General features: G+C 47.8%; 1 protein-coding gene across 2 annotated transcripts in view; it reads left to right on the forward strand.

Moving 5' to 3' along the window:
• The window catches only part of WDR27 (WD repeat domain 27), a 142,082-nt gene that overhangs the window by 39,252 nt on the left and 87,749 nt on the right, over positions 1-15,081 (forward strand). For both annotated transcript variants that reach the window (XM_058671000.1, XM_058671490.1), the window contains exons 14-17: positions 8,120-8,198; positions 9,664-9,741; positions 12,030-12,127; positions 12,766-12,855. In XM_058671000.1, coding sequence (XP_058526983.1) covers positions 8,120-8,198; positions 9,664-9,741; positions 12,030-12,127; positions 12,766-12,855 — 345 coding nt within the window. The remainder of the gene's footprint in view (positions 1-8,119; positions 8,199-9,663; positions 9,742-12,029; positions 12,128-12,765; positions 12,856-15,081) is intronic.

Consider the following 15,081-nt stretch of genomic DNA (forward strand, 5'->3'; position numbering starts at 1 on the left):
CACGCCTGCCAGCCCTCTACTGCTTGCTGCCTTGTGCTCTGCTCCTGCACCAGGTGACTGCTGCCCTCCTGCTGGGAAGCATGTCCCTGGCTCTCCCTGAGCTGACCCACAGGGATTCAAAAGACTGGCAAGAACCTGTGGGTGGTTTCTCTGGTGTTGGATCAGAGGGGTTTGTGGGCTGTGGTGTGTGTGGTCACTGTGTGGAGGTGTGTGATCAGACAGACCATTCATTTGGACCATCTCTGGCATGCAGCGATGGTGTAATTTACACAAGTCAATACATGTGATATAGCACATCAGCAAATTGAAGAATACAAACCCTAAGCAAGATAAGCATAAAAAGAACATTCTAGAACACAATCAAAACAATATATGGGGCCTGGCTAGCCTAGTGGCTGAAGTCCTTGCCATGCAACTGCTGGGAATCCCATATGGGTGCCGGTTTATATCCTGGCTGCTCCACTTCCCTCCTAGCAACCTGCTTGTGGCCTGGGAAAGTAGTGGAAGATGGTCTAAAGCCTTGGGACACTGTAGCCATGTGGCAGACCTAAAAGGCTCCTGGCTTCTGACTTTGGATCAGCTCAGCTTTGGGAGTTTTGGGCCCTTGGGGAGGGAGCCAGTGGATGAAAGACCTTTCTCTCTGTCTCCCCTTCTCTCTGTAAATCTTGACTTTGCAATAAAAACAAAATAAATCTTAAAAAAGAGAATATATGAAAAACTCAACACCAGCATCATACTGAATGGGGAAAGACTGGAAGCTTTTCTACTAAAATCTGGGACTAGACAAGGATGCCCACTTTCACCACTGAAACATAGTATTGGAAATGTTGAACATAGAATTGGAAGTCCTGGCAACGGCAGTTTGGCAAGAAAAAGAAATTAAATGAATTGAAATCAGAAATGAGGAATTAAAATTATCCCTATTTGCAGATGACATGATTCCCTACATAGGAGAACCAAAAGACTCAATAATCAAGAGAATACTGGATCTCTCAAGAGAATCTGGCAGGGTAGCAGGATACAAAACTAAATTGATGACCCTGGTATACAGCAGTGATTCGTAACCACAGTCCCCTTTAGAATAGTGGAGAAGAACCTTAAATACCTTGGAATAAACCCAACCAAAGACTTGGAAGACTCTCTGTGATGAAAATGACAAAAATAGAAGCGCTAGAAGAAGACATTAAAAGATGGAGTATCAACACCATCAAAATGTCCATATTACCAGAAATAATACACAGATTCAATGCAGTCCCAATCAAAATCCCCACAATATCCTCCTCAGAAATAGAAAAGATGACAGGAAAATTCATCTGGAAACACAAGACACCATGAATACCCAAAGTTATCCTGAAGAATTAAAATTAAGCTGGAGGAATCACAATTTCAGACCTCAAGACATACTACAGGGCAGTGGAAATCATAACAATCAGGTACTAGTACAGAAGCAGAGATCAGTGGAACAGAATAGAAACCCCAGAAGGGAGCCCACATGTGGTACAGCCAGATAATAATCTGCAAGAGAACTGAAAGTAACCCAGGGAAAAAGGGTTGGTCTCTTAAACAAATGCTGTTGGGATAATTGGATAGCAGTCTGCGGAAGTACAAACATCCCTAAATGGATCAAGGACCCAAATCTGTACCTAGAACTCATCAGACTGTTAGAAGAAAACATAGGAAGCTCTCTGCAAGATAAAGGAACTGGGAAAAACTTCTACTTAGAAAAGTCACCAAAAGCACAGGCAGTCAAAAGCAAATAAATAAATTGGACTGACTATATCAGGTGGAGAAGCTTCTTTATAGCAAAGGAGATAATCAACAAAGTGAAGAAGCAACCAACGGAAAGGGACAAAATCCTTGCACACTGTACAACCGACAGGGGACCAATGTCCAGGATTTATAAAGAGCTTCAGGCACTCAGCAGCAGCAAAACAGACAACCCTGTGAAGCAATGGGTGAAGGAAGTGAGCATTTTTTAAGAGAATAGATTCAAAGCCAACAGACTTATGAAAAGATGCTCAGACTCCTTAGCTATTAGAGAGATACAAATGAAAACCACATCGAGATTCCACCTAACTCCAGTGAGATTGGCCTACATCCAGAACTCTACTAACAACATTTGCTGGCAGGGGTGTGGGGAGAATGGTACCCTCCTTCACTGCTGGTGGGAGTGTTGACTGGTACAACCAATCAATGTCATGTGGAGAGTCACTGCGGAGAGTACCAAGAGATCTGAAAATTGACCTGCTGTATGACCCTGCTATCCCACTTCTGGGAATGTATCCAAAGGGGAAGAAAGCTGCATGTGAGAAAGGGATCTGTAATCCTGTGTTTACCATAGCACAATCTGTAATAGTGAAGATATGGAAACAACCCAGATGCCTGTTGAGAGAGTAATGGATAAACTGTGGTCTATCTACTCCATGGAATACTACTTAGCTATTAAAAAGAATGAAATTCTACCATTTGCAACAAAATGGTCCCAACTAGAGACCATTATGGTCAATGAAATAAGATAATCCCAAAGGATAAATATATGTTCTTTATGATACAAGGCAACCTTCATGGACAATGCAAGATAAACAGATACATAGGTAAACATGCATGTACATATATTTATAATGTGGATGAATTGTATAATGGAGGCAAGTACATCATGAAGTGAAGATACATTGCAATATGAATCCAGTGGGATTATTAAATATGTGTTGAGAGGGCCTGGTGTGGTAGCCTAGCAGCTAAAGTTCTTGCCTTGCACATGCTGGAATCCCATATGGCCTCCAGGTCTAATCCCGTCAGCCCCGCTTCCCATCCAGCTCCCTGCTTGTGGCCTGGGAGGCAGTCGAGGATGGCCCAAAGCTTTGGGACCCTGCACCCACGTGGGAGACCTGGAAGAGCTCCTGGTTCCCGGCTTTGGATTGGCTCGGCTCCAGCCGTTGAGGCTGCTTGGGGAGTGAACCATTGGATGGAAGATCTTCCTCTCTGTCTCTCCTGCTCTCTGTATATCTGCCTTTCCAATAAAAATAAATAAATCTTCAGAAAAAAAAGAATGCTGGCTCTGCCCTGCCATCACCATCTTGTGGCAGGAAGAGCCATGGCAGTATTCGGCCCTGGGGCTGGGGCGAAAGGAGCCCCCTGCAGCATGAGCCAGACCGAACTCCAACACTTGGGACTCAGGCCATGGTCACTGCTGCCACACAGTGACCGAGTCCTAGCTTTGGGCAGCCAGTGCGCCCATACAGCGCCAGGCTCTGCCTGCTGGCCGCCTGGCGGTGAGTGCTAGGGTTTTTAGGGTATGTAATTGCTGCCTAGGGACATCTAAGGATAATGCCAATGTGAGTGTAGGTGAGGGATGAATCCTGTGTGATTCCCAGCGACGGGGTCACAGAACTTGCTGACAAGCATGGGGACTGAGACCTGGTGGTTTGGAGGGGAGAGTCCATAACATTCATTTTTGGCCAGACTGATTCACCAGCCCACATGTGAGTTCTCAGGCTGTTAGCGTAGAGCATCTCTGTCACTCGCCAGTCCACACAAAAGCTATGGCTGGGGGCAAATCTGGCAGTGCTAGGTACCAGTACCTGGCAGAGTGTTGGAACAGAGGATGGGTCACATGAGAGAAACAGGTCCAGGGGTAGATTTTGTGAGGGATATGTGGGAAAAACCCCATGGAAATACAAGTGCAGCGGTTCTGGGAGTGGATCAACTTGGGGAACTTGAGAAACTCCCCTAGTGGATCACAACTCTTGCTGATGATCACATGGTCCAGGCCTGGGGGTTGGGCAAGCTGGGCATAGTAGCTCCAAAGACTGGGTAAAGTGTGAATTGGTTATGGAAGGGGGCGGATTGGGCAGGACCGAGCAAACCTTAGCTCACAAGCAAAAACAAATCAGGATGGAGCACAGGTCATGCTGAGCTAGGCTCTTACACTGGCTGGTCTGCATGAGTCAGGGAGGCCAGGACATAGCATCGAAGGCAAAGGCCAGGACAGGTGGGGTCTGTGCCAAGATGGGTCAGAGCAACCACTGGCATGTACACGATCTGTGGCTGGGAGCAGGCCCGGTTGGGGAGCTAAAAGAACACCCAGGTTGGGTTCAGGTTCCCACTGGTGAGTGCGGGGGCCAGAGTGGGGGCTGTGTCCTGGTCTGGACATGGCCGCAGTCTCCCTTGGCACAAGTGTGGACTAGGGTTCAACGCTCCAAGTTGGGCTAGACTCCAGCACCATCTGGTGCTCTGGAGGACCACGGTAGATGTAGAACAGACTAGGCTAGGTCTCTGCCCCTACTGAGCCATGTGTGAGCTGTGTCTGGGTATGGACGAGCCGTGGCTGGGCTGAAACACCCACCAGTAAGAACCAGATTGGGTTGAAGGCCAGTCAGGAAAGGCCACTTTCTGCCGAGACAGGAGGTGGACTGAGTAGGGCTGGCCCATGGACCCACCGGTATGCGCGAAATCTGACATTGGGACAGGTTCTGATGGAGGAGCCTGGGCAACTCCTCTGGCAGGACACAGTCCCTGCAGGTGAGCGCAAGAACCACGATAAGGAGCAGCCCAGACCAGGCCAGGGAACGGTACCCACTGTCACACATTGCATAGGTCAGGGGCAGACCAGGCTGAACCAGTTCACTTCACCTGCTGGCAAATCCAAGCACCAGAACTGAGTGTGGGTGATGCCAGGTTTGGATGCAACACATACCAGTACACATTACGACTAGGACGGGGTGCCAGCTGGGCTGGGCTAGGCTGTAACCATCACCAGCATGAGTTGGAATTGGGGAGGGCCAGGCCAGGCTGCAGCACCCACTGGCAAATGCCAAGGCAAGGGGTGCCAAGCTAGACTGGGCTGCAGCATCCAACCAACACTAGTAAGAACCAGTGGGGGGGGGGGAAGCCGGTAGGGAGAATGGGGAGGGTTCCCCTGATGGACAGCCACTCCCACTGGAGAGCCTGAGTTGGGATGGGGGCAGACCAGATCAGGCAGGGCTACAACACCTGTGGGTCTCATGTGAGCTAGATCAGGGGAAAGCCAGGTTGGACTGACTCTTCCTACAGCTGCAAGCATAAATCAGATTGGGTGAGGGTTGTTTGGGCTTTGCTGCAGTGTCACCCAGCAGAGGCTGGCACTAGGACCTAATTCGGTCAAATTTAACTGCAGAACCACCTAAGGAGAGCATGATTTGGGAGTGGAGTGGCCCAGTAGGGAAAAAGTGGGCACCCCACTCTTGGGCTACCACTCCCACTGGACAGCATGAAAACCAGGACTGGGGCAGAGGTGGCTAGACAGAATGGCACCTGCCAGCATGTGTGTGGGCTGGATAATAGGGCTGGTTGTGTTGAGCTAGGTTTCAATGCCCATTGACACGTATGAGAGCTAAATGGGATGTGGGACAGACTGAATCAGTCTGCAGTACATAGTGGCAAGCATGGGAACCAGGGTAGGGGCAAGCCTGGTGGGGGTTATGGGGAGTTTCCCCTACTAGGCTGCAGCTCTCACTGGTTTGCAAGAGGGTCAAGTGTGTGCTGGACAGAATCAGGCTTGACTGCAACACCCATTGGTTCATGTGGAAGACAGGACTGGAAACAGAAATGACCTAGCAAATGCAACCACCAGCATGTGCATATGCTGATTGGGGTGACAGACTGTGTTGGACCCTGTACTGGCAAGCACACACAAGAATCAGGTCTGGGATCACATTAGATGAAGTTTTTTTGGGGATCCCTCCAACTGAACTGCTGATGTCAGAACCCCAACCATGAAGAGACTATGTCAGCCAGTGGTTTCTGAACAGATTTCATTGTGCTTGGAACGGCAAGATTGGCAGCAATTCAGAACTAATAAACTATCAAAACTGCATGAGCAGGACCCTCGGAGCATGCCCCATGTCAGGGAACTGGGATGAGTGGGAGATTGGGTGGGGCTTTTCCCTTTATCTCTCCTCTTACCCTGGATACAGAAAAAAAAATATTAATGTGGAAACAGTGGTCTTACCCACTTTCCTGTAGCCTTTGACCCTTTATGCCCTAATCAACTATGTGAAGATTATCAAAATGAAATAATTTTTAAAAAGATTTTTATTTATTTTTATTACAAAGTCAGATATACAGAGAGAAGAGACAGAGAGGAAGATCTTCCATCCGATGATTCACTCCCCAAGTGAGCCGCCACGGGCCAGTGCGCGCCGATCCGATGCCGGGAACCTGGAACCTCTTCCGGGTCTCCCACGCGGGTGCAGGGTCCCAAAGCCTTGGGCCGTCCTCAACTGCTTTCCCAGGCCACAAGCAGGGAGCTGGCTGGGAAGTGGAGCTGCTGGGATTAGAACCGGCGCCCATATGGGATCCCGGGGCTTTCAAGGCGAGGACTTTAGCCGCTAGGCCATGCCGCCGGGTCCCAAGAACTTGCATTTTTTAAAAACATTGGTTACTCAATACTATGTCAATTAATTCCATAACGTTATAAATTGTTGCTGATGTTATGTTGGGCTTTTAATTGATCGGGATGATACTCTGCTGGCTCTACCTTCAGACCAGAGATGGTCTCCCTAACAAGCCATTGAACTTATCTGGACAGTAAGATGCTGGACTGTATGCTTGGTATAAGCTTGCAATGAAAGAATCTCAACTGAACTTGAACTGTAATACTGCAACAAGATGGAGGAATCTACCATGGGGGGAGGGTTTGGGGAGGGGTGGGAGGAATCCCAGTACCTATGAAACTGTGTCACATAATACACTGTAATTAATAATAATTTTAAAAAAATTAAAAAAAAATGACCTGAGTAGGAAATGGGCAGACTTAGATATGTGAATCTCCAGGAATACCGTGCAATAGTGTGAGGCTCCATCCCGTACCTGTTAGGATGGCTCTCAGTGGCTCAAGATAAGGTTGGTGGGTGGACTGTGGGGAGAATGGGAACCCTGGGCATTGAGGGTAGAAATGCAGATTGGCACAGCCATTATGGAAGATGACGGAGGCTTGTGAAGAAATTCAAAATGGAATTAATATTCCACTCAGCATAGCCTCCTGCTGACAAGAATGCCCAGGAGACAAGGGGAACCACCTGCACTTGGATCTCGATTGTTGCAGTGTGTGGAGAAACCGCAGGGAGACAGTGGGTGGATGCACACATGTGTCCCAGAGTCACTCAGCCATTGCTGCGCACGCACGGTGAGCCTGCAGTGAGTTCATTAAGTGACTCACTATGCCAACACAAGAGGAAGCTTGAATCTTTCCAACTTTTATACAGAAATAGAGTGGGCAGTAATGGAGAGAGGTGAGTCGGATGGCAGATCTTGGAGTGAGCTAGTCTAGAGACCCATGTAGAGTCTGGCTTATGTCTAGCTTATGGGATTTATGCTGAGGAGGAGGCATGCTTAGCAGCTGTTGACACATGCGTGAGTTGACTGTGAGATAATGCATGTGTTCACACATGCACACATGCAAGGTAACTGTGAGATGATATGTTCACACACAAATTGAGAGTGGGTAGCTGCCACACACACACACACACAGAACAACTGAGGTGATGGGGTATTTGCTGTCTTCAGTTTAACCCCTGTTGATGTTCTACGTGTACCGCTGGTCACGCTGAATGCCTTCTGGGACTTGAGGGTGTTTGCGATGGTCTCCCGCATTGTTGTTGTTGCACTCAGCAGGCTGTGCTCACACCCTGTTGCCTTGAGTTCTGTGTGTTGTGCACTGCCGTTCTCTCACAACACAGACACATAGGGAGACATTTGGATCAAGATCACTGTTGCTGCTGACAAGCGGGGCTTCAGAGTGAGTGTCTCAAGGCGCCCTTTCCTCTTCCACGGGTGGAGTTCTGCACGCCGTGTGGTCCTGTGATACTCACCCCTCTGCCTCGCATTCCTGCGTCCAAGGGTGGGAAAGTTGCTGTAGCAGATGTGCAGAATGGGGTGAAAGGATGGGATTTCCTCATGCATTTAGCGCCTTGGTTAACTCTCCTTCTGCTGGTTTTGGTTGACGTGGCTTCAGGTAGGAAACCTCAAGTTTATGGGTCAGAAACGTCGTTCTACCTGTGTGACTGTTTCTAAGAGGGCGCTCTTTCTGTGTCTGTTAATGGTAAATATTTGCTTCTCCTTTAAACTTGCCTTCATGCAGCTGTCAAGAGTGTCATAAAGGACCGACCTCTGGTTTTTCACAGTAAAATCCGGTCATCGGGTTACACATCAGCACCATGGTAAGCACGGTAGCTTGCATGTCGCTTTGTGTCAGCAGCGATCAGAAGCAGTGCTGTGTTCTAATGCAGGATTTAGTTGGGCAGAAAATGTGTCTGGTGTTGTAAGTGGGGCGTTCCATGGGGAGAGGAGGCAGAAATGTGGGCAACCCTGGAGGGTCATATCAGGGGAGTGGCAGCCATTGCTCAATGTGTGCTGTGTGCTGCGTTGGATTGGCCTGTGGGGTCATTGTCAGGTTATACCAGCATTCCTGGTGAGTTGAAAAGTGGGCGGGGTCTACGTCAGGGGCAGGTGGTCTTCCAGGTCCCATCCACAGGGCTCTTTGTCAGAACACAGCTCCATGTGAGCCGGACTGCCTGCTGGAGGTGCTTCAGCAGCAGGGAAACAGGAAATGGAAATGGCCTTGCACTCTGACCGTGAGCCTGGGGACCCCCAGATGTCTTACTGGCAAATTGAATTTTTTTGTGTGTGTACAGTGCAGACACACATCTCTTCTCTTAGTCCAAATCTGGACTATTCATGATCCCTTACTATAGTGGTTGACCCAGCATTCAGAACACCAAGGGCTCCTGGTGAGGTACTAAGCTTCTTCTTGGCTGGCTGGCTAACCTTTACCCTCTCCTCCATCAAGCACCCAACACCTGTTGACCTCACCTGAGCCCTTTGTTCAGAGGACTCCAGACCTCCATCCCAAGTTGCTTTGTGTAAAAATATGGCTGCCATCACCCTTGCCATCCATTCCTTGCCTCTCTGTTTCTCTTTGGCATGACCAACGATAAATGGACCTTTGTTTGCTCAAGACTTGCTCATCAGAGACTTACATGGGGAGGGAGTGAGGAATGCAAGCAGGGGCAGTGGGTGGAGAGAGAAATGGATGATAGTGGGGACGAGAATGGATAGGTGTGTGGATGGTTGAAGAGCACAATGATGTGGAGAGAGGAATGAATACAAGGATGGAGAGACAGTAGAATGAATTGAGAGGGATGAGTTGGATGTAAAGATAGTGACATGGGAAGATAGATGGAGGGGCAGCGAACGGAGAGTGATGGATGGAAGAGCACATGAGTAGGTAATTAGGGGAATGGAGGAGTTCAGGACTTGGTCCTCAACAAAATGATGCCTCAGTCCGTGTCCCAGACCCGGACTGAGTGTGGACTTTCAGGGTGTAGGACTGTATGTGAAAGCCCAGGAGAATAAGTGCATCTCGGTACCATGGATGGCCCTGGGCTCCACTCATAGGCCTTGGTGTTAAGAAAGTGCAGGGTGATAACACAGGATTTTAACACAGTCACAAAGAAACATGGACTGCAAGATGTGTTCCCTGAGGCTGGAGTAGTTGGGACTGTGGGGCAGAGTGAGGAGTTGGAAGATTTGGTGTTCAGACATACTGGGTTTTTACTATGAAAAGCGAGTTCCTTAATTAAACTCTTACATCTTTGGAGTTATAGAATAATTTTCTTTCCACAGTGTAAGCATGTTTTCACCGAAGATTAACAGCAGGAGAGATGGTAGAAAAACTTCAAAATTCAGTAACAGTTACAAATGGTATGTGACCAGTGTGCATGTTGAAAGTCAACTTCAAGTAATTCAAGAAAGGCACTTTAAATGCATCAACTGATAGTTTTCCATGAATGTGATATTAATGTGCGTATCTATGCACCTGTGTATGAGGAGGTATAGATATGTGTGTGATTTTTATGTTTAATTGTGTTACCAAGATCAGCCATATTATTTTACTACGTTATTAGTTGTGAAAGCAATATTTTTTTTATTAAAACTTGAACGTAGAGAATGATATAGACAGGACCCTATCAGTGAGCATCTAAAAGAAAATGCTGTAGTCATGACGCTGTTGGTGTATGTGTCAAAAGCAATGTTGTAGTCACCACCCTGTTGGTGAGTGTGTCACAGGGAATGCTGTGGTCACCACCCTGTTGAGTGTTTCACAGGGAATGCTGTGGTCATGACCCTGTTGGTGAGTGTGTCACGGGGAATGCTGTGTTCACCACCCTGTTGAGTGTGTCACGGGGAATGCTGTGGTCATGACCCTGTTGGTGAGTATGTCACAGGGAATGCTGTGGTCATGACCCTATTTGTGACTGTGTTAAAAGCAATGTTGTAGTCACCACCCTGTTGGTGAGTGTGTCACGGGGAATGCTGTGGTCATGACCCTGTTGGTGAGTGTGTTAAAAGCAATGTTGTAGTTGCCACCCTGTTGGTGAGTGTGTCACGGGGAATGCTGTGGTCATGACCCTGTTGTTGAGTGTGTCACGGGAAATTCTGTGGTTACCACTCTGTTGGTGAGTGTGTCAAGGGAATGCTGTGCTCATGACCCTGTTGGTGAGTGTGTCACGGGGAATGCTGTGGTCACCACCCTGTTGGTGAGTGTGTCACGGGGAATGCTGTGGTCACCACCCTGTTGGTGAGTGTGTCACAGGGAAATGCTGTAGGCATGATGCTTTCAATGAATATTTCTCAGAGATTGCTATTGCTCAGCAGTCTTACTGCTTTGCATCCTGATGTTTCAACAGACAAGGTGTAGTGGTTTCAATGCTGTAGTTATGATGCTGTTGGTGAGTGTGTCATCGGGAATGCTGTAGTCTTTAGAACTGGGTGGCCGTATGTCACTGGTTGATTTGGACACCTTGAAGCAGTCTGTGACTGTATGCATGTTTTGGCACCTGGTGCTCGTATTTCTGTAGAGAAAAGAGTTGAGGAATACCTTGAACCCTTCTCAGGCTATGCCCTCTTATGGATATCCTGCCTGTGTTTGTGCAGTCATTGCATTCACAGAATTCTGGCCACTATAGATATTCTGCTATGTGTGGGCACTCTTAGCCTTTTTGCTGGCTTGCTACTTCCTGTTGTCCTCTTTCAGTGGGTCTGTAAGTCTGTGCTGCCTGTGACAATGTGTACCTAATAAAGTCTGAAAGATTCTAAACTCAGCTATTTGTAATCATTGAGTACGATGGATGTTGGCACTTCTGTACCCAGCTGGTAGGTCCTTGTAGGTGAGGGACATGCCAAGGTTGTAGTTGTGGCCCTGAGGAGAGCTGCCTTCTTAGATCTGTGCTTGCTCCTCAGATATGTTGGTTACTGGACTCTGACAATGGGGACTTTCTGCCTCAGTCCGATGTCCTTGTCACTACACTGTGCTGGACTTTAGGGTTAGTGCTTCTTTCTACCTTCCTCAGCTTTTAAAAATATGGAGCCATGGGACTATTCTCATGGCAACGAAGCCATTTGTAGAAGGCAGGTCACTCATCAATTAGTGTTTCAGATGTTCTTGCGTGTTCACTGGAGATGGCACTTTGGGTCTGCGTTGGTTCCTTCCAGGGCCATGTGCAGTGAGCCTGCTCACTGTTTTGGGTAGCCCCAAGGTGTCAAAGGTGAATGACCAATGCAGAGTGGTGACTTGCTAACCTGTTCTGCAGCTTCAGTGTCCTTAAGACATTTTCAAATTGCAGTTCTTGCTTCAGTGGGATGGAAACCCATTGTTTTCAGGGTGTATCTGCGGCAACTTTTGTAATGGCCATGAGGAGAGCAGAGAAAGAAAAATGGGATGTTTTTCTTACTGAAAATGTACATACCAGCTTGTGTCTACCGTGAGAAATTGTGTTTGCCTTGAGAAATCCTGCTACTTCATGTTTAAAATATATACATGGAATACTTTTTAAAGAATAATTTGATTTTGAATAGAAGATACCAGACACATTCAGCTTCAGTATAATGGGACATATGAGTCAGTGGTAGGAGAGATCCACTTTATCTCCATTTTATCTTTTATTTGAAATTTCACTTTAATTTTTTATTTCTGCTTGTTTTCTTTATAGCAAGGGCTGCCCTTGGGAGAATTCTGTACCAACTAAACCTGGCCAGCAGGTGGCTGTGGCATACAAGCCAGCGGCTGTGTGCTGCATTCAGTACTCAGGTAGGCAGAATCTAGGAGTTCAGTACTCAGGGGTGAGGGTGGGTGTTAAGCACTCAGGATGGAGCCTGGGTGTCCAATATTCAGGGTAGAGTGTGGGTGTTCAGTACTCAGGGGAGGAGAGTGGGTGTTCAGTACTCAAGGGTGGAGCCTGGGTGTTCAGTACTCAGGGTGGAGATGGGTGTTCAGTACTCAGGGGTGGAGCGTGGGTGTTCAGTACTCAGGGGTGGAGTGTGGGTGTTCAGTACTCAGAGGTGGAGCGTGGGTGTGTAGTGCTCATGGGTGGAATGTGGGTGTTCAGTACTCAGGGTGTAGCCTAGATTCTCAGTACTCAGGGGTGGAGCCTGGGTGTTCAGTACTCAGGAGTGGAGCGTGGGTATTGGTACTTAGCACCCGGCTTGTCCGTCAGTCCTGCAAGCTGGGCCCGCAGGTCAGCCATCTGTTCTTTAGCTCTTCTTTGAAGAGCAGCTGGCCTGTTAGGCCCCGCCCCACTAACAACAGCTCGATGTCAGGCAGCTCCTTTGTGAAGACTGCTGTGCTAACGGTTAGCAGCCAGATGCTTCAGATTTCTCACTACCCGAGGCAGTGAACAGAGGGTTAACTGTCACGGTGCTTACAGAATATTCGTGTGTCTTGCACAGGAGATGGACGTAGGTTGGCCTGTGGCTTGGCCAACCATCTCTCCATGGTCTTTGATGCCAGCCTTACTGGAAAGCCTGTTGTTTTTTCAGGTAATATTTTAAAGTGAGTTTAGGGCTGGGTGGTCGCTTGCTGTGCTGCACATTTTCCCCTTTAAACAACAATGGAACAAAGCCTAGACTCAAATTGCTTCTCATGGCTGTTGTGTCAGGATGAGCTTTGCACCGGATTGTTCCTGGCACATCCCTGGACTGAGTGAGTTTGGCTGGTGAGGCCCAAATCACAGCTGCTGCGATGGCGGGCCCTCTGTCTGCCAAGAGCCAAACGTTTGTGGAATCATAGGAGAGTGTGGGAAGTCAACTCTTGGAAATAGACTCAATCAACAAGAAGCAATACAATTGAAATATACTTTGACATCCAGTGGAGGTTGTAGCTTAACAGGATTGTACATGAACAAGGCAAGGAGGCTTTTAAAGAAAGTAGCTGTGAAATGAGAGCAGGCTGTTAGGATGGTGGTAAGTTCAACTTATTAGCTCTGACATGCAGTTTGCTTCTTCTAAAGCTGAAATTTTGAGGGCTCACCTCAGATTTATCCTGGGTGGATATTTCAGGACACACACACACTACAGTTACATACACATGCAAATAGATGCAAAGATATACACATACACACTACACATATCCACACACACACACAATACATGCACACATACACACATACATGTACAGACATACACACAAACACATATTACACATATCCGCACATGCACATGCATTCATCGTAGATGCACACACAGACACACATGCAAGCACATACACACATACATACATGTAAAGGCATACACCGTGTGTATGCACATACATGCAGCACAATACACATGCACACATGACACACACTAGCACATACATATTCACATACACCACACACAGCACACAAGGCAAAATGACATACACATGCTTTGTATATGCATGTACATACCACATACATTAATATGCAAGCACACAAACATATGCACATATACACTACATGCACAGCACACACACTAACATACTCATGCACATACAAATACTACACACAGTGCACACACTAACATACTCATGCAATACATATACACATGCACACTACATACACAGTGCACATTAACACACATATGCATATGCACATGTTCACACCACACACCACATACGTTAACACACATGTACATACACACCCCACACAACACACCCATAAACACATATGCACATACAAAAGTACAGACTACACACATTAACATACATTTGCACATACACATGTACACTACACACAGCAATTTGTTAGCACACATGTACACCACATACACACATGCATGTTAACACACATGCACATATACCTGCACAGTGTACATGTTAGCATACATATGCACACACATGCACATGCACACAATCACACATACTTATATATCAGTGCACACCCCCACACACATGTGCCTGCACACATATACACCCACACAATCTTCCTGTATTTCTCTCCACCTTATCTGTCTGAGCAACAGTGGGCTCTGCCTCCAAGGGTGTGCTTGTTGGGAAGCAGGGGGCCAAGCTTGCAAGCAAAAAGTGTGCTGTTGCCCACATTTCTGAGCCTGTCAGGCTGGCATTTTCTGCTGCCTCTGGTGCCCCCATGAATCCAGGGAGGCCCTTTGTGGTGTGGACAGAGCCCAGCTCTGTGCCAGCTGTATGGAGAGCTGCAGGCACCTGGAGGTTCTGCAGGTGAGCAGCTGATGCAAACAGTTGTGAGGCTGACGGTGGCATCCTTGTGGGTTTTCACCGTGGGCCTGCGTGAGTTCAGCAGGGAAGCGGGGTGTGCAGCATTCCTTTGGGGTGGTACCCTCGCCATCCTCTCACACAGTCCTAGTCACTGTGTGTTTAAGTGTCATAGCATTTGACTTTGAAAATACTGTTGGTTCCTCAGCACACACCCAGGAAACATGAAAAGCGGTGTTTCTGTTTCCATCCTAATGGAGACACATCAGGCTACTGTGAATTGAAGTTCTCTCCTGGGAGAAGGCAGGGCCTCTGAGGTTGTGGCCAGGTGTGCTGCCCAGCTTGAAGACCATCAGGAGTGACCATGTCTGATTCAGCCCTGGAGTTCAGTGTTGTGCTTCCGAGTTTAGACTGTTCTCCATTAAAACCCTTCATGACCAGTGTCAGGTGCACCAGGCATAGGCAGACTCTGGGTTCTGTTGGGTCAGGTGGACAGAGCCCTGCACCTGCCAGGAGTGCTCTTTCTGCCAGCTGCTCCTTACCCCCTGTGTTCCTTCTCCCATGGGCTCCACCTGCTG

The sequence above is a fragment of the Ochotona princeps genome, chromosome 1 (genome assembly GCF_030435755.1).
Source record: "Ochotona princeps isolate mOchPri1 chromosome 1, mOchPri1.hap1, whole genome shotgun sequence".
In the NCBI taxonomy this organism is placed as follows: domain Eukaryota; kingdom Metazoa; phylum Chordata; class Mammalia; order Lagomorpha; family Ochotonidae; genus Ochotona; species Ochotona princeps.